Here is a 26,271-nt window from a genome sequence, read left to right as displayed (position 1 = left end):
GGAGGAGCTTCTGAAGACCTCCTCCCCAGTGGCTGACGTGTGAGAGGCGCTGAGGGAGGCCTGTGTGAGCTGCAAGCCACAGGCAAACTCCATCGTGAGGAATCAGGGACCTACGGAAAGGGCCCTGCCGCCAGGACAGGCCCCCTGGAGCGACAGGACGGTCCATGTCCCACAGCACCCTGGGGTCAGGAGGAGACCCCAGCTCCCTGCTTCACACCGAAGAGGGAGGGGCTGGGGCGTCCAGCACCCCAACTTGCTGGCGGGGCTCCCAACAGGTGAGCAGACAAAAGCCACAGCCTCCGCCCTTCCCCAGGAGGATGCGGACAAGAAGCCCCAGGGCCCCAGCTGGGCCGATCAGTGGGATTCCTCCAGGCGGGGACTGCGGCGAGCTGGGCAGAGGTCAGCTCCATCTGACGCACGGACTCCAACAGAGGCCCTTCGCTCCACACGGAGGGGCAGGACCCATCCCCAGCCCTGCTAAGGGGCGGCCCATGGACTGGCACAGGATGCTCCCCGGGGCAGGAGGATTTGCGGACAGAGTGGGACACGGCTTCCCCGGCAGTCCAGGGGCTGGGAATCCGCACCAGTGCAGGGACAGGGCTGGATCCCCGGGTCTGGGACCCCCACAGGCCACGGGGCAGCGAAGCGCACGAGCCCGAGTGCCCTGGAGCCCGTGGTCTGGAGAAGCCCGACACCAGAGAGCAACCAGAGAGCCTGCATGCGGCGAAGACCCCGCACGGCCAAGAGAAATACACGTGCTTTAAAACGGAACATTAGCAAAGAGATGGAATAAAAAAACCTCCTAACAGAAACCAAGGAGCTTCAGGACACAATAACTGAATTGGGAAGCCTACCAGGGAGGTGACCAGTCGTCTGCAGGTTCAGTGTGAAGGGTGTCAGTGCCTTGGTTTGGCCCACTCTTTGCAATGCCCTGGACTGTAGCCCACTAGGGTCCTCTGTCCATGGGAATCTCCAGGCAAGAATACTGGAGTGGGTTGCCTTTTCCTTCTTCAGGGGATCTTCCCGACCCAGGGATCGAACTCAGATCTCCCGTACGGCAGGCAGATTCTTTACCATCTGAGCCACAAGGGAGGTGTACAGTGTAACCCCTGCCAAAACTCCAATGGCATTTTTAACAGCAATAAAAATCTAAAATTCATACGAAACCACAGAAGACCCCAAATACCCAAATCAGTCTTGAGAGAAAAGAACAAAGCTGGAGACACCATATCTTCTGATTTCAAACTCTATTACAAACCTAGAGAAATAAAAACTGCATGAACCGAGCGACAGACAGACAGACCAGAGGAACAGCACCAACAGCCCAGACGAAATGTACATGCGCACAGCTAACTGGTCTTCAGCAGGGGCCAAAGCCACACAGCCGGAAGGAGTGGTCTCTTTAGTCAGTGCTGCTGGGAAACTGCACATTCACACATAAAAGAATGAAAAGGAACCCCTATCTCACACTACACAGAAATCAACTTGAGATGGACTGAAGGCTGAAATATAAGACCCAACACTCCTAAAAAAATACAAAGAGGAAAAGCCTCATGGCACTGGTTTTGGCAATGATTTCATGAACATTATACCAAAAACAAAGACAACTGAAACATAACTGGGACGACAAACTAAAAAGTTTCCTCAAAGCAGAGGAAACGCAGAGTGAAAAGGCAACCTACAAAGTGGGAGAAAATACTTGCCAACCATACGTCTAATAAGAGATTAATCTTGAACCCCAGGGCTTCCCTGGAGGCTCAGGAGTAAAGAATTCCACCTGCCACTGCAGGAGACACAGGCTTGACCCCTGATCCGGGAAGACCCCACATGCCACACAGCCATTACACCCTTGAGCAACATCTAGGAGCCTAAACTCTGGAGCACAGCAGTCGCAGCTACGGAGCCCATGAGCCCCAGGGCCCACGAGCCTAAATGAGAGAAGCCTGCGCATCGCAACTGGAGGGAAGACCCTGTTTTCTGCAATGAGAGAAAAGTCTGAGCAGCAACGAAGACCCAGCATGGCCAAAAATAAATAGATAAATATATAAAATCGTTTTTTAAAACAGGACTACAACTCAACAGTAAAAAATAACAAAGACTCTGATTGAAACGTGGACCAAGGACTTGAACAGCTTGCCAAAGATGACCACACAAACGGCCAAAGGACAGATGAAATGAAAACATGCTGTCACCAGTCATCAGGGAAAAGCAAGACCAAAGCCAATGAGCTAACATCCAAGAAACAAGGAAAACACACATTGGTGAGGACGTGGAGAGACTCGAACTCTGCGCTGCTGGTGGGAACAGAGAACGTGCAGCCACTGTGGGAAGCAGCGCCGGGGTTCGTTTCTAAAACCAGAACTGCCTCAGGAGCCAGTAAAGGAACCGAAACCAGGATCTGGAAGAGCCTCAGCACCCCGAGTTCACTGCAGCACGGGTCACAGGAACAGACTGAAGCGCCCCGAGCACTCCCTGATGGAGAACGCGCTTCACCCTCGTAATGGGAAACTGCTCAGCCCGAGAAAGGAGGGAGCGCTTCAGAGTGCCGCAGCACAGCTGCACCCGGAGGACATTCACCCAGCAACACAAATCAGGACAGGAAAGACGGCACAACGCACGTGGATGAGGCGTCCGGTAGTCCTCAAACAAACCACGGAGGGCGGCTGCTGGGGGGCAGGAGGGAGGCAGCAGGTTTCCATCAAACGAGACGGGTAAGCTCCAGAAACCTGCTGCACACGTGTGCTGGCCACGAAGATGTGTGTGAAATAATGCAACGTGAAATAAAACCTTCAAGAGATGTATACAGACACACAGAAAAAGCACATTTTCAAGGGCTTGCAAATGCTGTCTACTGAGACCTCCCTGGCAGTCCAATGGTTAAGAACCCACTTTCCAATGCAGGGGACACGGGCTTGATACCACTTGCCAGGGGGCAACTGCAACTAAGCCTGCGAGTCACAACTACTGAGCCACAGCGCCACCATGAAGCCCCGACAGAGGCAAACAAGTGAGAATCTACCAAAAACCCTGTCCACTGAGATAGACACGATATCTACCACGTCGTCTTCTGCCATGGGCTGGAAGCCTGAGAGAGCTGCTTAAAATTATTAAAATGAAATTTGATCAGAATGAGCTTCCTACTGCCTTCACGCTCTAACCCAGGATGGGGACAGCACAGGCCACAAGGGGCCGGCAGCAGGGGTGTCAGGGGTGAAGGGACCACGGCCGGGCGCAGAGGCTGTGGAGGAACCGACCGAGCAGGTGTGGGGCACCTACCTTCAGCAGCATCCAGGAGATGCAGGTGAAGGGCGTGCTCATCTCCAGGAGCAGCGTGACCATGGGCAGGTAGTGGCCGGCTTGGAGGTTGACCGCTGAGCCGAGAAACCCCAGGAAGGCAAAGAGGTGGTGCACGGCCAGAAAGCCGTCGAAGGTGCGGAAGAGCACGTTGGACACATGAAGGGCGAGGTTCTCGAAGAAGAAGAAGCCGGTCGCCGTGGTGATGTGGAACCAGCACCAGTCCTGCTGGCCAAGCGCCTTGTCGGCCTGGAGCACGGGGTCCAGCAGCAGCGCCCACAGCCCCGCCGCGGTGCCCTGGATGCCGAAGACCGCGCGTGCGGCCGCCAGGTTCCAGAAGACCTGCTCGCGGGCCGCCAGCGAGCGGTAGGTGGCAGTCAGGGAGGACAGCCAGTGGCAGACCACGAAGACGCCCAGGTAGAAGGCGCAGCCGGCGGCCGCCAGCACCCCGCGGACCCGCCCGGAGGTGTAGTCCAGGTCAAGGGCGCCAGCGCCCAGGAGGCTCATGCTGCCCGCGTTGTCTCAGCCAGGCCAGGGTCCGCACGCTGAGCCAGGGCCGCAGCCCCCGGACCCTCATGCGCCCGTCCTCACCCTGGGGAAGAACAGAGCCTGACCTTCTGCTGGCCGGACGGAGCGGCACGCAGGCCGCGCCCGCGCCAGGGAGACGGTCACAGCACAGGCAAAAAGCCTCCACCTTGTGCTTCTGAGTCTGGGTGTCACAAACACAGCAAGAAAGCTTCCGCTGGAGGGACAGATGCATGAGAGACAGTGACGTGACAGACGAGGGGGTGTGGACGGGGCAGGGAAAGACATGGGCCCGGCTCATCTGTGTGTGCACGTCTATGCGTGTATCTGTGTGCGTACATCTGTGTGTGCGTGTATCTCTCTGTGTGTAATCTGTATGTGTTTATGTATACATCTGTGTGTGCATGTCTATGCGTGTATCTGTGTGTGTACATCTGTGTGTGCGTGTATCTCTGTGTGTGTACATCTGTGTGTGCGTGTATCTCTCTGTGTGTAATCTGTATGTGTTTATGTATACATCTGTGTGTGCGTGTATCTCTGTGTGCATGTATCTCTGATCTCTGTGCATATGTGTATCCGTCTGTGTGCACATCTATGTGTGTACACATCTGTGTGTACATCTGTGTGTGTATCTCTGTGTGTGTGTACATCTGTGTGCACCTCTGTGTGCACGTGTATCTGTGTAATCTGTGTTTATCTATGTGTATACATCTCTGTGTGTATCTCTGTGTGCATGTATCTCTGATTTCTGTGCATACGTGTATCTGTGTGTGTACATCTATGTGTCTACATATCTGTACATGTATCTGTGTGCGTGTACATCTGTGTGTGTGCGTATCTGTGTGTGTGTACATCTGTGTGTACATGTATCTCTGTGTGTGTAATCTGTATGTGTTTATCTATGTGTATACATCTGTGTGTGCATGTATCTCTGTGTGCATGTATCTCTGTGTGTGTACACATCTGTGTGTGCATGTATCTCTGTGTGTACATCTGTATGTGTATCTATGTGTGTACATCTATGTGTGCGTGTATCTCTATGCATGTGTACATCTGTGTGTATGTGTATTTCTGTGTATACATCTATATGTGTATCTGTACATCTGTGTGCATCTGTGTGCGTGTATCTCTGTGATCTTTGTGTGTACGTGTATCTGTGTGTGTGTGCATCTATGTGTGTATCTCTCTGTGTACATCGGTGTGCGTACATCTGTGTATACATCTATGTGTGTACACATCTCTGTGTGTGTGTATATCTATGTTTCTGTCTACTGTGATGTTCTGACATCTGGACTCCCCAGACACCACCCCACCAGCCAAGGGCCCACCAGGAGCCAACCATGACCTGTGCCCAACCCCCAGCAAGGCCCAGCCTCCGCCACCTGCCCTGCCCCAGGAGAGGACACTCCTCTGCCTGGATCACCCCGGCCGGGTGCCCGGCAGCTGAGAATACCCCTGTCGCCCAAAGCCCAGAGAAATCACTAGAATGGGCCAGTCTCGTGTTCACCCCACCCTGCCTGCCTTTCCCTGCAAACCCAAGGACAGGCCATGGCCTCTGTCCCCCTCTGTTCTGTCCTCTGCCTCCTGGCTCCCGGGTCCCGCCTCCAGGCCCTGTGAGCACCACGGGCTTTGTCATCCTCAGTGGCCACAGCTGCCTGACCCTCTCAGAACAGAGCCCGGAGTCGTCTGGTCCCGCAGTGGTCAGCTTCCAGCCCCACAGGGTGGGGGGCAGCTCCGACAGGAGTGGGCTGGGGGGTGAGAAGGAAGCCTCACCGTCCAGAGCCAAGCCCCAGGTAGGGGCCGCGCGACCCTGAGCTCCGCTGAAAGGTAGCCCCTCTCGAGCCTTCACCCTGTCCGGCCCCTCCCTTCACGTGTCCCCCCCGCACTGTGCTCCAAGCCAGCACCTCACTTCATGAAGCTCTGTCTTGAAATGGGGGTTCCCCTTCCCGTGACTCTGAAAAGCTCTGACTAAACAACTTAAGCTCGCCAGGGGAGTGGCCCATACAGGGGCCCCTTCTCCAAGGCTAGGGGACCCCAGGACCCCGGGAGTAAAGAACCAGGAACAGGGCAGTGGGTTCTGACCCCAGCTCCACCATTTAGGAGCGGGAACCCAGGAGCCAGAGTCTGACTACAGGACAGAGGTCGGCCGAGCGGAGGGCAGGAGCGGACACGGGGCTGCTGACTGGGGGTCTGCCTGGCTCATGGGACCACGGATTCCCAGGAGCCAGGCAAGCCCAGGCCGCTCCATGGGCCTCTGACCACCACGCGCCCAGGCCCTCAGAGCCTGGCCGGGGGCTCAGACCGCCTGTGGGCAAGTCTGTTCCTTTCAATCACGCAGGGCACTCTGGGCACTTGCCCAGGGCCTGGCCTCAGTGCCCTGAAGGACCAGCTGCAGGCGTGTCTGACAAGCCCAGGTGCCCTGAGCAGGTGCAGAACCACTGAACATGGCCTGTGCCCCCAGCTCTAGGGCCCTGCGACCCTGAGAAGCAGTGGTTTAGTGGCTTCCTTTTCCTAACCAAGCGAATGTAACTGAAAGCGTGTGAACGTCTCCTGTGTGCTGCAGGTGGTTTTAACTGTAAGGCAAGTTAAAAGCCAAACCAAACCCAGTCATCCTGGAGAGAGGGCCAGGAATGACCAGCACCCCTCACACCACATGCCCGCCTCTGATCTCCCTGCTGCCCAGCAGGCAGCTCACAGAGACATGCGGTCCTGAGGGGCTGGGCAGAGGGCCCGGGGGGGTGGGAAGTGGAGACGCGAGGCCACAACAGAGTCGATCACCCGCCTCTGAGGCCAAAGGAGAAGCCAGGGCGGCGGGGAGGGCGGCTCCCAGCACCCAGGAACCAGGGAAACCACCGGGCTCCAGAGTCACTGACGGGCAACCTCAGCCTGGTTCTGGGTCCTCACACCTTCTAGGATCTGTGCTGCGGTCAAGGCAGACACTGAAGCTCCCAGGCCAGACAGCTGAGGTGGGATCCATCAGAGACAAGGACACAACTCTCTGTGCAGACCAGGGACCCGACCCCAGGACTCCACTCCAGGACCTGACCCCAGTACTCAACCCCAGTACTCCACCCCAGTACCCGACTCCAGTACCTGACCCCCAGTACTCCACCTCAGTACCGACCCCAGTACCTGACCCCAGTACCTGATCCCCAGTACCTGACCCCAGTACTCCAGCCCCAGGACCCAACCCCCAGTACTCCACCCCAGTACTCAACCCCAGTACTCCACCCCCAGTACCTGACCCCAGGACTCCACCCCAGTACCCGACCCCAGGACCCCACCCCAGTACCTGACCCCCAGTACTCCACCTCAGTACTGACCCCAGTACCTGACCTCCAGTACTCCACCCCAGTACCCGACCCCAGTACTCCACTCCCAGTACTTGACCCCTGTACTCCACCCACAGGACTCGACCCCAGTAATGCACCCCAAGACTGGACCCCTGTATTCCACCCCCAGGAACTGACCACAGGACTCCACCCCTAGGACTCGATCCCAGTATACCTGCCCCACCCTGGTCATTGCTCAAGCCCTCCCCAAACACACCCTCCTGCACAGCTGCCGGCTCAGAGCTTCTGGGCAGGTTGGGCAGGTCCAACCTGTCACCCTGGGCCTCAGGGACACACAGATGAGGTGACCCATCTGAGCCATAAGGGGACAAGGCCAGGCCTTGGGTTGGAGGTGGTCTGCGGGAACCTAGTCGGCGACCAGACAGCCCCCAGAACCCCGAGATGGCACTGCTGCCCCCTGGCAAGCGGCACCCCAGCGTGCACCTGGGCGCTGCTCAGGAAGGCAGCACAGACCAGAGGGCAGTGGGCAGAGCTCCAGCGGCTCAGTGCCTGCCCCCCACCCCACCGCACCCCTCACCCTCCAGGCAAGGGGGCCCGGGCCCAGCTGGTCCTGTGGCAGTGGGCTGGCCTTACTTCAGGCCCCAGCTTGAGGTCACTGTCGCTGCCCCTGCAGAGCCACACCCAGGAGCACAGACCCCCTGCTCTTTCGATCCTGGGGGGCTCTGGAGTCACCCCCTGAAGCCCCTGCTTCTGGGCAGCCAAGGCCCCACAGCCGAGGGGAAGGGGCTCCGGGGCTGGAAAGCCCGCCTCTGCCCCACAGGCCTCCATTTTCTTGGGAAGTCAAGCTCTGTACAAACCTCGTCTCACTTTTTCACAAGATTTGGTGGTTTCGGCCGCTTCCCTGCACTGGGCCAGGCGTTTTAGGACACTGAAGAGGAGTGTTTCCGCAGTCCCGTCCTGGGACTGGGGTGTCGCCACCAGAGCAGGTGTGAGCTCCTGCCGTTCACTGGAGGCTACACTGATCCCGAACTTGGAAATGCGTCAGAAAGAGGGAAAAGCAGGCTTTCTTACAGCACCTTGGGTCGCTTGCAGGCCCCTGAAGGTCACCCGACTTGCCAGGGCACACAGCAGGTCTGTTTGGCTGGGACTGCGCCATGAGGTCAGCCAGAGGCACTGATGAGGTGCGGCGTTCCTGGACCATCCCCTGCCCCAACCGCCATCCCGGAGTTGGTTCCGTCCTCTCTGAGGGTCTTTCCTCAGTGAGTTAGTCCAACCTGATCTGTGCTCCCCGTTTTCACAGGAATTACACTTCTGTATTTTGAGAATTATACTTCAGCAGCTTTTAAACTTTTTTTTCCCAAAATTAAAAGACACACTCAACAGGGTAAAGCAATCATACTCCAAAAAAATTAAAAAAAAAAGAATATCACTGATTTGAGGATGCACAGCAGACATGCAGGAAGATTCTGCTGAGTTAAAGATGGGATGTGGCAGCAACAGATGGCTTGGACAGGATCAGCCAAGTCTTTAAAAAACTGGTCAGTTTCCATCTCACCTTTTTGGAGCTCTCCTCTTTTACTTTTCAGTACTTTTCATCTCCTAAAAAAGCTCCTATTCTCTATTCCACCCACAAAATTGCATCCCTTTAATCTGCAGTGTGAAAGAGGTGTTCTCCAAGTTTTAAAGTGTTACAACCCATTTTATGTCAATATTTAACACAGAATAAACTTCATTTTTGACATACAAAAAGTAAGTAAAAAAACACTCTCAATGAACATAACAAAAAATATAAACAAGTCCTACAGCGAGCACAACCTGGTCTCGGGCGGCCTATCAGTGTCCTCTTGGACCGCCCGCGGACTGCACCCCTTCCACCGCGGCCCGAGCCCCGCGCGGCTCACCTGCCGCCGGAGGGACCTGACCCTAGCCGGCCCACTGCCCGGCTCACCTGCGGACAGGGCGACCTGTCCTTCTGCATGCTCACCTGTGGACGGAGCGACCTGATCCTTGCCGGCTCACCTGAGCAAGCGTCGATCAAACTCCCGCGCGGCTCACCGGAGGACGAAGCGACCAGACCACTGCCCGGCCCACCTCCAGACAGGACGACCTGACTCCCTGCGCACTCACCTGAGGACGGGCGAGCCGGATCCCGCCCCCACAGTACAGGCCTGGCCGTCAAGTACCGCAGGCCGCACCTGGTGGGCGCGGGGCTCCTCGGCGCGGGGCTGAGGCTCTCAGATCGCACAGGAGACGCGGACCAGCAGGAGAACCCGCCCCCACCCAGCGCCCACCAGTGCACCCGCGCGCACGGCGCCGCGCATGCGCGTCCGGGGGGCGTGGCCTCCCGGCTGCGGGAGATACCAAGGGTGCAGGCCGGGCGGGGGTGCGGGCCGTACCACCGCACGGAGGGGGCGCGGACCGTACCACCGCACGGAGGGGCGCGGGCCGTACCACCGCACGGAGGGGGCGCGGGCCGTACCACCGCACGGAGGGGCGCGGGCCGTACCACGAGCGTGGGGAGCAGCTCTCCGGCCTCTAGGGAACCAGCCGGGGACTCGCCCCTCACGGCCCACGTCCGTTCCCCGGACCGAGATGGACCAGGAAAGGGCCACCGGTCAAGCACTTGTGGGGAACGCCGCCCGGCCACGCCTCAGTTCGACTGCCGCGCCTCGCGGAGACACCCGGCGGAGCTCCGGGAACCCGCCCCGGCGGCCTGCAGTGACTCCCCGGCAGAGGCCGCGGGCGCAGTTTCTCTTCCCCTTGGGCGGGCAGGTGACCGGCTCCCTCCAGGCTGGCCCCGCGCGCGCCGGGGCAGCAGGGTCCGAGCGCCGGCCGGGCGCGCGTGCCCGGGGCAGGGGCCGCACTGTTGCCCGGCGGCTCGCGGGGCCGTGGGGGGCAGGGGGAGGCGCGGGTGAACCCCGCGCCCTCTCCACCGCCCGGCCCCCGCCCAGCGTGGGGGCCTCGCCCCGGGCGCGCGGGGCCGGGCTCTGGAGCGCCGGGACCACCTCCCGGCCTGGAACTAGGCAGCCCTGCGCCCCGGATGGAGCATCGGGGAGAGGCCGTGAGACCCGGCTGACCCGCGGCCCCGCGCACACCTGGCCGCCCGCGTGCTCCCGTGTCCCCAGCAGCGCCCTCCCCGCGGTCTCACCCCCGAGCCTGCCTCCAGGACACTTGTCACCGCTGGGCATCCTCTGCTCTCGTGCCTTTGTCCCAGTTCCCTGTTGATTTTCTGACTGCGGTGTTAGTAGCCCCTGGACCCGTGCCCGGCACCTCCGCAGTGACCAGTGACCAGTGTGGGTGCGGCGGAAAGAACCCGTGGGGTCCCGTGGGAAGCGGCCTCTGCCCTCCCGCCCCACCCTGCCCCGCTGCCTGAGGCGCCCGTGGTCACTTGACTGGGCTGCAGGAAGGCCACCCAGCCCGCAGACTCTGCAGTCTTCCTGCCCCTATAACCCGTGAGGAGAACCACGGCCTCAGCCACCTCTCAGGACTTCTCTGAGGATGAAATAAGACATGGAAATATCAGCGCCCTTGAAAAGAAAGTATAAACGATTACTGTGTCCCTCCAGCACACTGGAGGTTTCTGCTCACACTCGGGCTTGGCTCATTGTCTAGTTTAGGCTGAACCCCGAGTCCTACCTGTCCTGTGGAAATAGATGTGAACCGCTGGGGGACCCACCGCCTCCGCCTCCCGGCCTCGTCGCCGAGCACTGCGCTGCGTCCGTCCATCCCTCCGCTTGTAGGTGACCAGGCCGCCTTGCAGAGGAGGAGCTGGGGTCGGGTCGGAGGCGCCAGGTGATGACTTACTAGTCACACAGGCAGTAAATTCCTCAGTGTCTGCAGGGGTCTTGTCATATGCTCTGCTATCTTTAAAGCATCCTGATAAAAGCAGTCATGTTTTCTAAAATTTACAGGTGTAACTAGTGATAAATAATCGGGGGAACTGAGAAGACTGAATGAAATGCCCCTGATTCCTGCCCTGGATCTATCCTCCCTGGTGAGGCACCTGTGTTCCCAACCTGGCCACTGGCCTCCTGCGGTCCACCTCCTCCCACTTGGACCCCTCTCCCTGCTGGGGGTGGGGTGGGGTGTACGTGTGTGTGTGTGTGTGTCTGTGTGTGCATGTGTCACCAAGGTAAGCCCTGTCTGTAAATGGTCGATTCCTACCTCAGCTGCATGCACACTCCCCATGTGTTGTAGGTAAGGGAGCCGGGCGGGACTGAGAGTAACTGACTGACTGGTCCCATTTCCCACAAGCTCCGGGAGGCCGAGTTTGGGGGTCCAGGCTGCAAGGGTGTAGAGAAGAGGACCAAAAACACTTCTTGTAGAGGAGGTGGCCAGGGTGGCATCTTTCTTTCTGATCATATAAGCAGTACATGCTCATTGTTTAATCAAGAAAAAGACAGTTTTTAGAAGATAGCAAAAAAGGGGTGGGATTTCTCCTCTCTTCCTAAGAACCAAGGAAGGGAGGGAGGGAGGGATCTCCCAGTTTTAAACCCCAGAGTTACTCTGGAGAGTGACATCCCCACACCCTGCTGCCAATCAACAGTTGAAAGCATTGGACCCGTGCTGGCCATCTGCGGACAACGGGTCAGAAATAAGCACAGACTCTGGATTCTGGCTATGCTGGCGATCAGGGTCTCCCCGCCAGCTCGAGCCAGGCTGCCCTCCGTCCTCAATGCCTGACCTTGGGCCTGTCCTTGCATCTTTAGTTCAGCTTTAGCAAAAATCCCCCGCCCTGGATATCTGATCGGATTCCTCAGCCCCACCTCCCCATGTTATCTCCTAGGCCTCCCTGTTGAGTGTCCAGTGAGAATACCCTGGCCTTGATTCTTCTTCCCAGGAACATCCGGTCCCCCAGCCCCCCAGACACACCCTGCTCCTTGGCTGTGACCCCACTTGTCCCTGTTGTATTTGGAAGCAAGCCCAGTCTCCTCCCCGCTGCCCCCTCCAGGCAGGCCTCCAGGTCCCCACACGGTCTCGTGGTGCCTTGAACTGGAGCTGCTCACTGTGCTTCAGCAGCTAGTCTTGACAGGGTCAGAGTGAAAGGTCAAGGTGGGCGATTAAATAGTTCATCCCACTTGGGGGCTGTGAGTAGAACAATACGGGAGACCCCTGTAGGTTCATGATCTCTCAAGGGAGCAGGCTTGCTGAGCAACAGAACCGTGTGAGAGAGGCACGACACATGCTCCAACAACAAAACGGCGGTGACGTGAGACCCACATCCTACCCGTGAGCTCAGTACATTAGGGATCCCCAGAACGTGCTCTCTGCACACACAAAAAAGCAGTAATTTGTGGACCTTGCTTGACCATGTAGAGTCAAGAAAGCTTCCCTGCTCAACCCGGAGGAGGAGCTGATGATGGAAGCATGACCTCTGCTCAAGAAAGACAAAGAAGGTCTCCTCCCCCCTCCCCATTTTTCCTCTGATTGTGAAACTGTAGCCAGTGCGTTCTCAGGGCATCTCCTAGTCTAATAAAGCACCTCTTACCTACCACCTTGCCTCTCACCCCATTCTTTCTGCTCCAAGACATAAAGGACTGTGAACAGGAGCTCTTTGAAGCCCCCGAAAAAGCACCCACTTGGTTTCAGTCTCATGAACACTAGTTCCTTAACAACTGTGGCAAAACAAAAACTTCCTCCTGGAAAGAAGACATCACAGAAAAATGTATCTTCCTAGAGTCATTCCTGCTCCTATGAGTATTCATTATGTCCATTTCTTTCTCTGTAAAGCATGTTTTTGAACCACCAAACACGGTGCCTATGGCTTGAATCCAAGAGTCTGAAAACATGCTAAAGTCTCAGACTGGGGTCTGACTCTTTCTTGCCAGCCTTACTCCTCCTGCTCTGTGACCTCGGAAGGCTTGATTAGCCTCTGAGCCACAGACAGGAGAAGATGAGATTGGTCCAAAGTCTCTTCCAGGGACTTCCCTGGGGGTCCCATGGCTAAGACACGGTGCTCCCAACACAGGGGCCCGGGTTCCATCCATCCCTGGTCCAGGAACTAGACCTCACATGCTGCAACTAAAACCCAACACAGCCAAATAAGTAAAATAAAAATAAATATTAAAAAAAAAAGTCTCTTTGGGCATCCAGGCTTCTGCTCCTTGAGTGTCAGCTAAGCTAGTTTGCCTCTGGTGCAAATGATGAGCTGGAAGCTAATGGCTGTCATTATCTTGGCTTATAAAGAATCTTTAAGTTTCCCCTGGCCAAACACATGAATGTAACAACAAAACTGCCTCAAGAAAACTGCTGGTTCAAGCACTGCAGAGCCAGGCTGCTTCCGGGGCCAGCAGAAGTACACCCTCAGCTGAAACACCCCCTCAGGGCCAAGTCTGGACATTCTTGGTTTTCATGGCGTGGGGGAGGGTGCCCTGGATGCTGTGCACACCCGGAGATGAAGCACAGGAGACGTCAGCCCTGTGGGGGCCGGGGGTGAAGGTGCCCTAGTAACAAACAGAAACCCTGCGAGAGATGCCCCCCAACCGGTCTGTCCAGTCCCACTCGGGTAGGTACCAGATGGTAATCAGGTGACCTGGAGGGTCAAGCGCAACTGTGAGAAATGCTTGATTCATACCACAGAGAGATTAATGACCTTGGTCCCTCACTTTGGTTATTATTTTACAGACAAATTTGCAGACTCAAAGTTTGCCCTCCATCCCCCGCCAAACAGAGCACAAGGTGATACACACATCAAATACACAGGCATGTAAAGAAAACGGGATTTAGCGTTCCTACAACGTCAGGTAGAATGTTGTAAGCAGGCAAATCCCAAAAGTAACAGGCTGAGACGGGACATGTGCAAAATCGCCAAACAGCAAAAACCTACCCGAGGGGTGTCAGTTTTTTTCCTGGGAACTGCAGCGTTGGACACAGAGACAAGGATGTGAGACTGGGGTCAGCTGAGCAGAAACCACAAGCCGCAATAGGAGACAGACTCCTTGCTCGCAGGCCTCTCTCTCTTTTACAGTCACCGAGCCAGAGGGGCCATCAGTGAGCTGTCCCGCTCACCACGGCCTGCGGGCCCCGGATGGCCAGGCCCTCTGCTCGTGAGACCAGGCCAGAGTGACTCTGGTCTTCATAATGACTTGGTAGGCCTGGGGCATGTCACAAGCAAGGTCTGAGTCACTGTGTACGAAAGCCACCCGGCATGAGGGCCACGGGACGCCCATGCGCCACGCGGGGGCCGCGGTCATCCCCGGCGGGGGGCGGGGGGGGGCCTGGCCCCATGGCCACACCGGAGCCCAGCAGGCAAACCTGTTTAGTGTGAGTTGTTCCAAGGTAAAGACAACCAGCAAGATGGAGGACGAAGCCTCCAGAGGGTCCAAGAGGGGCTGCTTCTGCCTTCACCAGGTGGGGATGAAATGGCACACGCTGACCTCAGAGTCACGGTTCCCAAACAAGACCGCAGACAGGGCTTCCCTGGTGGCTTCATGGGTGAGAATTTGCCTGCTAGCTCGGGGACACGGGTTCTATCCCTGATCCAGGAAGATCCCGCGTGCCCCGGAGCCCGCGCCCCACAGCCAGAGCAGCCACGGCAACGGGAAGCCCGCCTGGCACTGCCGGAAAGCAGCCCCCGTGCCCCACAGCCAGAGAAAAGCCCACACAGTGACCGGAGGCAGCCAAAAACAAGCAAACTTTTTAAAAAAGAATAAAATAAATTAAAAAAAAAACAAAATCTGCAGACAGGGTAGCTTTATGTCTGGACACTACCAACTGGTCTTCTGTTCTTTTCTACCAATAAATATTAACCGTGAAAATCCATGAGCTCCCAACCTCCAGGCACCTGGGAGCAACCTTCCTGTTAGTACACAATACACTTAAGAAAAAGGGGCTTTCCTGAGAGCTCAGCTGGTAAAGAATCCGCCTGCAATGTAGGAGATCCCAGTTCAATTCCTAGGTTGGGAATCCCCTGGATAAGGGAAAGGCTACCCACTCCAGTGTTCTGGCCTGGAGAATTCCAAGGAATAGTTCATGGGGTCGCAAAGAGTCGGACAGGACTGAGTGATTTTCACTTTCACTTAAGAAAATAACAGGATGGTCTGAACTTGTGTTTGTAAGCATCAAGAGAAGAGACAGGGCCTAAGCTTAGGGCAGTCACTGTATCATAGAAAGCAAGAACACCCATGTAGATAATGCTTTTCATCAAGTTTGTTTCATAAGCATTTTTAAACTTATTTATTCATTTATGGCTGTGCTGGGTCTTCGATGCCGTGCGGGCTTTTTCTAGCTGTGGTGTACAGGCTTCTCCCTGCAGTGGCTGCTCTTTTGCAGAGCACAGGCTCTCGACTCAGGCTTCAGTAGTTCTGGTGCATGGGCTTAGTTTCTCTGTGGCAGTGAAATCTTCCTGGGCCAGGGATCAAACCTGTGTCCCCTGCATTACATTCTGAACCACTGGACCACCAGGGAACTTCAAGCATTTTTTTTAGCATGTGCTCCAAGTGAACAAGTAGCCACAGCCATTTCAGTTAACCATGGTTCATTCCAAAGGGAGAGGAGATATTGCGATAAAACAGAATGTATTCTTGGTTGAGAATGTAAGTCTTGGTTTAGAGCTATGTTCGTGTGTTAAGAATTTTTTTATTTTCTGTATTTATAACACTTTGATACCTTGGGGTGTGTCTGACCAGGAAGGACCGCCCCTCCCAGAGTGAGGAGACCACATATAAACTGCACAGCACCCCCCCACCCGCTCTCTCCAGCTCTCCTGTGACACTAGCTTCCCAGACAGGCGCCCTGATCGGCCAGGACAGACTTGTCAGACGGTGGGGGTCCCTACACCTGGAGCCCAGATCCAGCCGAAGTTGTTCAGACACTCAGCAATCCCTGACCGGGCCAGCCCCCTGCCCACCCTGCCTTTCCCAGGAGGACCACCACAACGGTCCCCGTTCCTTCTGTCTTCCCGCGTGACCCACCTCCTGCGAACACAGCTGTCCTCCTCCGCCACAGCATCTCCTGGGCTGCCTGTCTGACCTGCGTAGAACAAACCCAGGGCACATTTGAGGCAGTTTGCCAGAGTTCACACCTACATTTTCAGGTGGATGGACAGTTCTTTCAACCCTGTTAAAAACTAACAACAACAAAAAGACTCAAGACCGAAACAAAGCCAACGAGAGCAAGAACACTGAATTTTCTGCAGAATTTACAGGTGTGGGGACGGGGTTTAGTCTGTCTCTGTTTCTGTTTCTTTAAAATGCAGCTAGTAACTGTCCCTGCCGCCCAGACCAGCAGGTGGCTGCACCAGCGTGGCTCTCCTGGGTCGGGGTCATTTAAGTCCCCCCGTGCGGGTTGGTAAAGAGCTGGCTCCTGAGATACCCCCGGCAGTCCTGTGTCCAGGGCCTGAGGCGCTGACCTGTTTGGTGGACACCTGGGTGCTGTCTGCTTCCCTCACAGGGCCCCGTGGGATGGTCAAGGTCATCTCCTCGGTGATCGAGGCCCTCAGACCAGCAATGCCCAGTCCGCGCTGAGAAGTGTGGCTATTCTTACTCTGCTCCTTCACAGACGCTCGGGTTCCCAGTCTTGTTTGTACAATGTTAAGAGCCGAGGCTGAAGGTTACTGTTGAAGTAATTAAGTTCTTAACTGAAGTGCATAATTAAAAATTAATTGAAAAGAGGAACAAATAAGGTCTGCGGAGCTTCTGTGCTTGCGTCTCCTGCTGAAACATGACTTGTAAATTCAAGCCAAGCCACCTCGACATTCTTGCTGGGAATTAAAGCCCATAAGCCGCTGAGACAAGGGGTCATCGCCGGGCAGGCGCTGCTTGGACGCCAACACCATCGTCTCAAACACAGGTTTCCACTTAGCTTCCGAACGGCCACTGTGGCAAATGATGAGGGCAGCCAGCAGGAACCAGGGGCAGACTCAGGGGCACCAGGCTGGGCTGGAATTGGAACGCAGCTGGGAAAGTGGGGCGATGTAAGGACATGGGGCGCCTCCGGGGACCTGACGGGTCGGGGAGGGCAGGGGCTGCCTGGATGAATCCCAGAAACTTATGTTTAGGCCAGTCTGAGCTCAGTCATGGGAGGCATGGTTTAAACTGTCACCTCTGTACAAAAGTCTGCACAGTCTTGTCTGTATTTTGTCAAGAACAAGGCTGAAGCATCTTGGGGCCCGGCCACGGCCGCCCTGCGGGATGTGCAGGCAGATGCGGGCGGGCCCTGGGCACAGGAGCGTGTTGTGGGGGTTTCTGTGTGAGCCCAGCGGCCCTGGAACCCACGTCACAGAGTCATCCTCTGTGTGCAGCAAGGCCGTCTCTGGGGTGGGACGGGCAGTGATGATTCGGCATCTCTGCTCTGTCCCAGGAGCTCCTGGTCCAGGAGCATGTTGAGTCCTGCCCCAAGGCCACAGGTGCGCCTGGCACCAGCCACAGAAACAACCCAGAATCAAGGTCACCTTCCAAGCTGATGGAGCCCCTTTGTAACTGTTGTCAAAAGCCCCCTAATCATTGCTAACAAACTTCCTGATTCCCAATTACGCAAAGACGCCCACTCTAGAAAACATCCTATAGTGCCCCAGCCAATCACCTAAGGCCAGCTTGCCAGCAGGCATTGTCTTAAGGCTACAAAACCAGCTATTAAGTTATGAAAACTGTCAGCTCTTCCTGGTCTGTCAGGAGGTCGGCCCAATGCACTTGCAGAGTCCACTTTATCTGCCCTTTGCTCTTAATAAACTCACTCCCTTCTGAAATGCTCTGTGTCTAGAAATTCTTTTCCAACCCACACTCCGGCTGTCTCAACAGAGAAGATGGCACACCTCAGCCCATTCACAGCCTGTTCCAACCCTAACCCGGGGTGAGAGTAGGTGCTGGGAGGGCCTTGGGGGAGGTCACGAGGGTGGAACCTCCGGATGGCATCCGGGCTCTGAGCACGCTCGCTCTCCCTCCATCCCTCTGCCAGGTGAGGGAGAAGATGCCACCGATGGAGCTGGGGGGGAATCTGTCTGTCCTCAGCAGACATAGGAGCTGGACGTCCAGTCTGCAGAGTGTGAGAAATAAACATCGGGGATTAAGCCCCCAGCCCCGGGGAGTCTGCTGCAACTGCTGGAGCTGGGGCAAGGGTTCGGCCACCGTGTGCCCATGACTACAGCCCTGTCTGCAGCTGTGACTCTGCTCAGAATGTGTACACACAGCTGTATATGATGTGGAAACAGCACAGAGGAACTGTCCGCTCCACTGACAGGTGCCTGCTGGGACACCAGCACGCGCTCGCCTGCCTGACCCACGACTTGGTCCCTCTCGCTCCGGGGGCGCGTCAGCGTCCTGGGGCCTCTGTAACCCAGCACCGCATCTCGGGTGGCCTAGAGCAACAGGGGCTTGTTTTCTCACAGATCTGGAGACCAAGCCCCCTGGGAAGGCTCAGGCGGGTCTGCTCCCAGCTTCCCTCTGGTGGTGGCAGCGGGTCCTGGTCCCCACCAGCGTGTCCCTGCATCCCCCCTCCCCCTGCACTGTGCTCAGACCCTCCTTTCCATAAGGGCACCTGTCATAGTCCATTAGGACCCCCCCCCCCCAGACTTCATTTTAACCTGATGACCACTATAATGACCCTATTTTGAAACAAGGTCACATTCTGAGGGGCTGGGGTTAGGACCTACCATGTCTATTTGGGGAGGGGGCAATCCAGCACGGATCCCACCTCATCCAGGTGTCATCTCTCAAGGCCCCGTTCCACTCACCTGTTGCAGAGAAAAGGCAACAGAGGAACGGGCTTTGCTTCTTTCTTGAGAACAAAGCAGATGGAGAGAGGAGAGAGCAGGCCTGATGGCTCCTAGCTTTCACTTCGCTCCCAATCTGTAGATGTGACTAAGTGTGCTTTTTTGCCCCCTAACTCTGCATAAGCACCCGTGAGGCTTTGCCTCTGTGCTGATGACATCCCCTGTCTGGCGCTCACCTTTCAGCACTCTCCGCAGACCACCCCTTGCGGTGTTTCCTTTTTGGTTACAGATAGCAGGCCTCAGGACAATAACAGGAGACAAAGAGCCAACAGCGGGCTGAGGAAGTCAAGTCCCCCAGCACCTGTCTCCCCAGGTGCACCTTGACCTCTGACCACCCTATGGGGACTACAGCTCCGTTTAGGGGTCTCCTTGAAAAGGGAGATCCTGATGTAAAGTACTGCTTTGGGGCAATGGTCCAGGAGTGGGACTTGGAAGTCACGAGTGGGCGAGTCTCCACCATACGGCGGAACTACCTGGAAGCACCTGGAAACTAAATTCAAGGGCTCATAAAAATAAAAATAATGACATTGCTTTGGGCTTAGCAAACTCAGAGAAAAGGTCTTTGCTAACCTTTGAAGATATGATAAACTCTAAAATCATAAAACATAAAACTCATAAATTTCAGCCTAGTTAGAAATCTTGTCACTGATAAAATCTTTCAAATAACAGATCAGTTCTTTGGGGAACTACAAACAACTTTCTCTTGGAAATCTTGAAAACCAAAATATAAACACAGGCCACAAGGGCCTGAGACTGAGCCTGATTAACTCAATCAGACAAGACCTAAAACCAAGGGGAAAAGAAAAGTGACAAGTATAACATTCAAACCGCTGGAATTGCTCCCTCAGCCGAACCTGTCGTGGTCCAGGTGCGGGTTGGAAAAGATTTCCAGACATGAGACAGAATAAGAAGGAAATCAAGTTTTAGAGTGGGAGACTGTTTCAACAGTGGGCCAGCTCAAGGCAGAACCGACGTTGAACGGGGTCCTTAGTCCACTCTTATAGCCAGGGTACAAGGAGTGGGACGGGGCCTTGCAGGTCATTTGCTGATTGGATGAGGCATGTATACTGGGTGGGGAAGAGTAAGGCAAATACCTTCTCCCTGTGGAGTAGGAGGGGAGACAGGTTACACTGGTCAGGAGGACCTGAAATCCATTAATAGTTACAGCATGGGGGCAGGAGGGATGACACGGGTCTGGTCTTTCTGCTCCTGCTTCCAAGACCCTCCTTGGTTTCATCTGCTCTTTCCTCCTTGGGTGACCACAAAACCTTTAAAAAAATAATAAGCCTCAGTCATCTGAACAAGCAATTTTAATGTATTTCAACTGTTCTTTGTAAACTAGTAAACTTATAATGTAATATTTGGTTCATAACTAAGTCTTTGTGTTTAAAGTAAAGCCCTGAGATCTCTAGTTTTGCCTGCTTGTGTATACATTATACATATGAGATATCTCTACCTTTGGAAAGCATTATCAAAATTAAATGTATAAAAAACTACTAAATTAAGAAGTGATCGCTTACAAATTAAACATAAAGAAACCGGTGTAAATGACTGATTCCAGATTCACAGGAACTGGAAAATATTCCATATAGTTGATACCTGGTATTTAAGTTTACTGATCTAATTGACATGTGGTTAAGAGTCACAAAATCAAGTATAATATTTTATTGTACCTAGGTTTAATAAATATTTTATTTGTTACAAAGAAAATAACTTCATATAATAAAACTTTAAATGTAAATGAGATAAGAGCTTTGGAATAAACTTTTTAAAATAATATTTTTTAAATGTCTACTTAAAATGATCTGGTTGCAGGGAGAAAGCCAATTCTGACTCCATGTTGGAAACTGTTCCATTGACTTGCTTTTTTGTTGCTTTTATTACTATAATCACACTCAATGGCTTGCCCAGAGGACCCTGCCCCTCTGCTTGACTGTAAACTAAAGCGCCTTTGTTCAGCCCACCTGTGAATAGAAGAGATTAACACCCCCCTTCTGAAGGCTGGCCTTTCCCTTGGGGATGTTTCACAAGACTGAAGACCCTTTCACCCGCCCCCTGCCTCTCCCTCTCTATCCTGCCCTTGACTTTATTTCCTCACTGCTTCTTTCTCTCTGATCTATAAAAGAATCCTGGCATCCAGACCCCAATAAGATGGTTATTTTGAGGCACCAGCCTGCCATCTTCTCAGTCGGCCGGCTCCCCAACTAAAGTCTCTTCCTTGCCTCAACACCTCGTCTCTCAGATTCCCTGACCTGCCCTGCAGCAAGCAGAGTGAGCTCAGACTCGGTAACAGTCTTTCCAGGCATTTGGTAACTTAAAGTTATAAAGTTGTATTAATTGAAATTAAATGATAAAAGTTTATTACGTAGCTAAAAAACACTGAGACATCAATTACGAAATAAAAATCTAAAGGTATTTGTCATTGTTGCTCAGTCGTGTCTGACTCTTTGAGACCCCATGGACTGCAGCACCCAGGCCTCCCTGTCCTTCACCATCTCCCGGAGTTTGCTCAAACTCATGTCCATTTAGTCGGTGATGCCATCCAACCATCGCATCCTCTGTCGTCCCCTTCTCCTGCCCTCAATCTTTCCCAGCATTAGGGCCTTTTCTAATGAGTCAGCTCTTCCCATCAGGTGGCCAAAAAACGGTTTTAAGCTATTGCTTCAGCATCAGTCCTTCCAATGAATATTCAGGACTGATTTCCCTTAGGATGGACTGGTTTCAACTCCTTGCAGTCCAAGGGACTCTCCAGAGTCTTCTCCAACACCACAGTTCAAAAGCATCAGTTCTTCAGCACTCGGCCTTCTTTATGGTTCAACTCTCACATCCATACATGACTACTGGAAAAATCATAGATTTGACTATATGGACCTTTCTCAGCAAAGTGATGTCTCCGGTTTTTAATACGCTGTCTAGGTTTGTCATAGGGCTTCCCTCATAGTTCAGTTGGTAAAGAATTTGGCTGCAATGCAGGAGACCCAGGTTCGATTCCTGGGTTGGGAAGATCCCCTTGGAGAAGGAAATGGCAATCCACTCCAGTATTCTTGCCTGGAGAATCCCATGGACAGAGGACCCTGGCGGGCTCTAGTCCACGGGGTCGCAAGAGTCGGACACAACTTAGCGACTTAACTACTACTACTATGTTTGTCATAGCTTTATAAAGGTATTTAAAAATATTAACAAAAATGTATTTAGAAATATTAAAGGTAATTAAAAAACTATAAACATATTTCAAAATACTAACAAAAATGTTTGCTGTCACCCTGAAATGTTCTCTATAAAAAACCAAATATTTTTGGAAATTATCGCTGGTGTTCATGCTCACCTGTCCATAAAATGCCAATATAAAAGACTGTTCATAATTGCTTATCTCTTAGTTTTAACTAAAAATTAAGGTGTTCAATAATTAAGGATCCTAATTTAAACATGGAATTAAAGCTAACAAAATAACAAACATTTCAGTATACAGTAAGAAAGTAAAACATATGGTTTTAGTAAAAATGGCATGAGGAATGGAATTACATTTTATTGAGGAAAAAGAAGACTCTGAGCTGCTTAGTTTTATGTAGATGGGAAATGAGAGGCTGATCTGGACACAGAAAGTGATGAGAGACTGCGGAAAAAGCTTTCTGTGTAATCAGGATTAACTAAGTTTAGATTTTGTTCAGTAAGCTACTGCAAGACTAGAATTTATTTCTTTCTGTGTTAGAAGTGCTCCTTTTTGATAACAGATCATATGAGTTCCTGTGCCCTTAAGTGACCCATGTTTGTTTTCTTTCAGTCTTATGGATTTGGTTAAATAAGTGTTGTTTCAATGACCTATGATCCTGTTGTGTTCTAAAACCTTCTGACGTTTCTAACAGACTTCCCAAATACCAAAATCTAACTAAAGTTCTTTTAGCCTCCACCTGACTCTGGGATGGATGCATCAAAAAAACCTCTCTGAGATATCTGAGAGGGGAATGTCAACTGTACATTTGGTGTTTATAATTCAGAAACTGTCAGACAAGTTGAGGTAAACTATAAACTATAGTGTGTGGATAAATGTCATTAATATAGATATTTCACAATTTATATGTAGTCTCTAACATCTGATATGTCCTGATAAAATGTTATCAGTCATAATTCTAGTGATTATCCTAAAATATTTTATGTTGCAAAAACATCCAAATTTTCTGCTAATTGCACCGTATTGAAATCTTTAATCACGCTATTTCAAGTTTTGTCCTTTATAGGCAATCATAATTTTATAGTTTTTACAAAATGAAGATTTTCAAGAAGACTCATAAAAAGAATCTTTTAAACAAATGTAAGTTTCTGATGGCCTTTAGACAATGCCACTGAACTGGATAATAAATGGCAAAACTCTGATGGAAAACTAGATTACTGCATGCAGATCAATAGGAATCAGTTACATGGGACAGAATGAATGTGATTTATAGGAATATGATGAATACGTTTTATAACTTTATGACTTTGGAAAATACCCTAACTTAAATCTTTGTTTTTCAAAAAAACTTTTCCTCTTATGCTATGACCTACAAGTTAATAAAGTATGCCTTTGTAAACAAAGATGAAACATTTATCTTTTTCTATCTGACCTTGCCAAAATTTAGCTTCTCCAGATGGCGCTCCTTTGGATTTGATGGTTTACTACAAACAGATTACAATGAGTTACACTAATCATTGTTTTAATTTGTTGTTTCCAATTGTTTGTGCTTTTGTTTCCCCACTATACTATGACTTTGTCAATGTTACTAGCTGAATTACTTATATCCTATTTTATAAGACTGTTGTCTCTTATAGTTGCGAGTGTGTAAACAGGCCTCCAACAAAAATGATGATGACTAGGTGACTTGAAGCAGTTGATCAGATATGTACTTCTGTATAAGATCTTTGATTGTAACGGTGTAACTCTGGATATGGGAAAAAGCAACAAAAGGGAATATTTTCCTGGACCACAAGAGACAAGTAAGTATAAGTAATCCAGAGAATTCTGAATACTGTTTTATGGTCCAGTCCAGTAACAGCATATTGAATGGCCTGTTAACGAAATCTTCACAAGACCTGGGAATGACCATTCTTAGGACCATGGGACAAAATGGTCATGTACTGCTCCCAAACCGTGGTCAGATTCATGACCTTGAAGGGGCTTCGCCAACTGGAAATTGGCACTTAACATCTACCTCTACAAAGATGAAATCATGGCTACTGCAGCTGCTGACCTTCAATACCCCTTGAAAAGAGTTCAGGGTGGAGATCAGGAATGAGGCACTCTCTGCTCTGAAAAAAACTGGCAAAACAGGCCTTTAGATAGTTAGACACTTTGGGGAGGAGATTTTTATGAGCCCTGATTCTTGTATCTTCCCATACCTAGAGAAACACTAACATCATTGACGCTGACAGATGCTTTGGCTATTAAGGAAAAATTTCAGTTGAAGTCAAAATAGAGTAGCTGTGACTCTGACACCCAAGGAAATAGTGTCTAGGTGACACTATGGTGTGATTTCAGACAAGTCCTTGTATTGTTAAGAACTTGAGTCTTCTGAGCTGTGTCAGACTTAGGATGCCGTCAGCCGTTCTAAAAACAAAGTCAGCTAGCAGCAGGTGATTAAACCTCACTTTTTAAAAAGTCTCTTCTTGTCACCATTATATGCTTAGAAAATGAAATTGCTTAAGATCATATGTTGACAAGAAGAAAAAAACCACAAGTGTAATGGACTGGATAAAGCAAAAACTGGAATCAAGATTGCTGGGAGAAATACCAATAACCTGAGATATGCAGATGACACCACCCTTATAGCAGAAAGCAAACAGGAACTAAAGAGCCTCTTGATGAAAGTGAAAGGGGAGTGAAAAAGCTGGCTTACAGCTCAACATTCAAAAAACTAAGATCGTGGCATCCAGTCCCCATTCACACTTCATGGCAAAGAGATGGGAAAACAATGGAAACAGTGAGAGACTTTATTTTCTTGGGCTCCAAAATCACTGCAGATGGTGACTGCAGCCATGAAATTAAAAGACGCTTCCTCCTTGGAAGAAAACCTATGACCAACCTAAACAGCATATTAAAAAGCAAAGATATTACTTTGCAGATGAAGGTCCATGTAGTCAAAACTATGGTTTTTCCAGTAGTCATGTATGCATGTGAGAGTTGGACCATAAGGAAAGCTGAGCACTGAAGAATTGATGCTTTTGAACTGTAGTGTTGGAGAAGGCTCTTGAGATCCCTTGGACAGCAAAGAGATCCAGTCCATCCTAAGGGAAATCAGTACTGAATATTCATTGGAAGGACTGATGTTGAAGCTGAAACTCCAATACTTTGGCCACCTGATGCAAAGAACTGACTCATTTGAAAAGACCCTGATGCTGGGAAAGATTGAAGGAGGGAAGAAAAGGGGATGACAGAAGATAAGATGGTTGGATGGCATCACCCACTCAATGGACATGAGTTTGAGTAAGCTCTGGGAGTTGGTAATGGACAGGGTGGCCTAGCGTGCTGCAGTCCATTGGGTCACAAAGAGTCAGACATGACTGAGTAACTGAACTGAACTGAATGGCCAATAGCCACATTAAAGGTTAAGACCTACTTAAGTAAACCTAGATAACTGGCTACCTGACTACAAGTCTTCTCGAAGTGTTTAGTCTAAATTAGGATTCAAGCTTAATTTCCTAAAAAGATATAAGACCTATTTGGTCTAATTTTGTCATTCTTCCAACTACTGAGTCCAAATGACTTCATTTCTTTGGACAGGATGACCCAAGCACTGACCCGAAGTACACCACAATCAAAACTGTCATCAAATGTAACTTGATTCTTACTCCTTCTTTGACCCCTAGTTAAAGTAATTCTTTTACTGATATTTGGCCTCTGTTTTGTAAATTACTTGTTAAGTTTTATCTCCTGCAGATGACAACAGGTTTACATCAACATAATTACGAGGCAGAGACTACAGCCCTCCTCAGAACAGATCCTGCAGGAATAATCAGAAAAGTCACCCTTGGGCCCCTTAATAAAGCTCCGGGACACCCACGAGGGCCCCTGAGCTGGACAACTGGTGATTGTCAAACAGAACAAAACTAAGGTTTTGTCCTCAGCTGGACAAGAACCACCCCTATTTCCCTTCCTCCATTGATACAGAGAAAATAAACTGACAGGGGGGAATTTGTTGCAGTGAAAAGGAAAAAAAAAAAAAAGAGAGAGAAATGACTTTTTCTTTTTTTCCTGAGCACAAAGAAGATGCAGAGAATAGTCAGCAGGCCTGATCACTCCTAGCTTTTACTTAGTTGTGTGTGCTTAGTAGCTCAGTCGTGTCTGACTCTGCGACCCTATGAACTGTAGCCCACCAGGCTCCTCCATCCCTGGGAGTCTCCTGACCCAGCTCTCCCGCATTGCAGGTGGATTGAAGGTTCCTAGTCTGTGGACTGTAACTCTGCTTGAGCTACATTCTA

At 51.8% G+C, this 26,271-nt stretch overlaps 1 protein-coding gene across 6 annotated transcripts in view; it reads right to left on the bottom strand.

Moving 5' to 3' along the window:
- The window catches only part of CLN8 (CLN8 transmembrane ER and ERGIC protein), a 49,269-nt gene that overhangs the window by 3,778 nt on the left and 19,220 nt on the right, over positions 1–26,271 (bottom strand). The window contains exons 1-2 of one of the 6 annotated variants that reach the window (XM_065946794.1): positions 10,261–10,397; positions 3,277–3,886 (exon numbers count right to left, since the gene is read on the bottom strand). In XM_065946794.1, coding sequence (XP_065802866.1) covers positions 3,277–3,801 — 525 coding nt within the window. In that variant the 5' untranslated portion in view covers positions 3,802–3,886; positions 10,261–10,397. Of the gene's footprint in view, positions 1–3,276; positions 3,887–7,969; positions 9,056–9,096; positions 9,517–10,260; positions 10,398–26,271 lie in introns of those variants that run through there. The other 5 variants (XM_065946793.1, XM_065946792.1, XM_065946791.1 and 2 more) reach the window with 5 other exon arrangements.

This window comes from Muntiacus reevesi, chromosome 10 (genome assembly GCF_963930625.1).
Source record: "Muntiacus reevesi chromosome 10, mMunRee1.1, whole genome shotgun sequence".
NCBI classification, from domain to species: Eukaryota; Metazoa; Chordata; class Mammalia; order Artiodactyla; family Cervidae; genus Muntiacus; species Muntiacus reevesi.
This window is presented reverse-complemented; position numbering and strand designations above follow the sequence as displayed.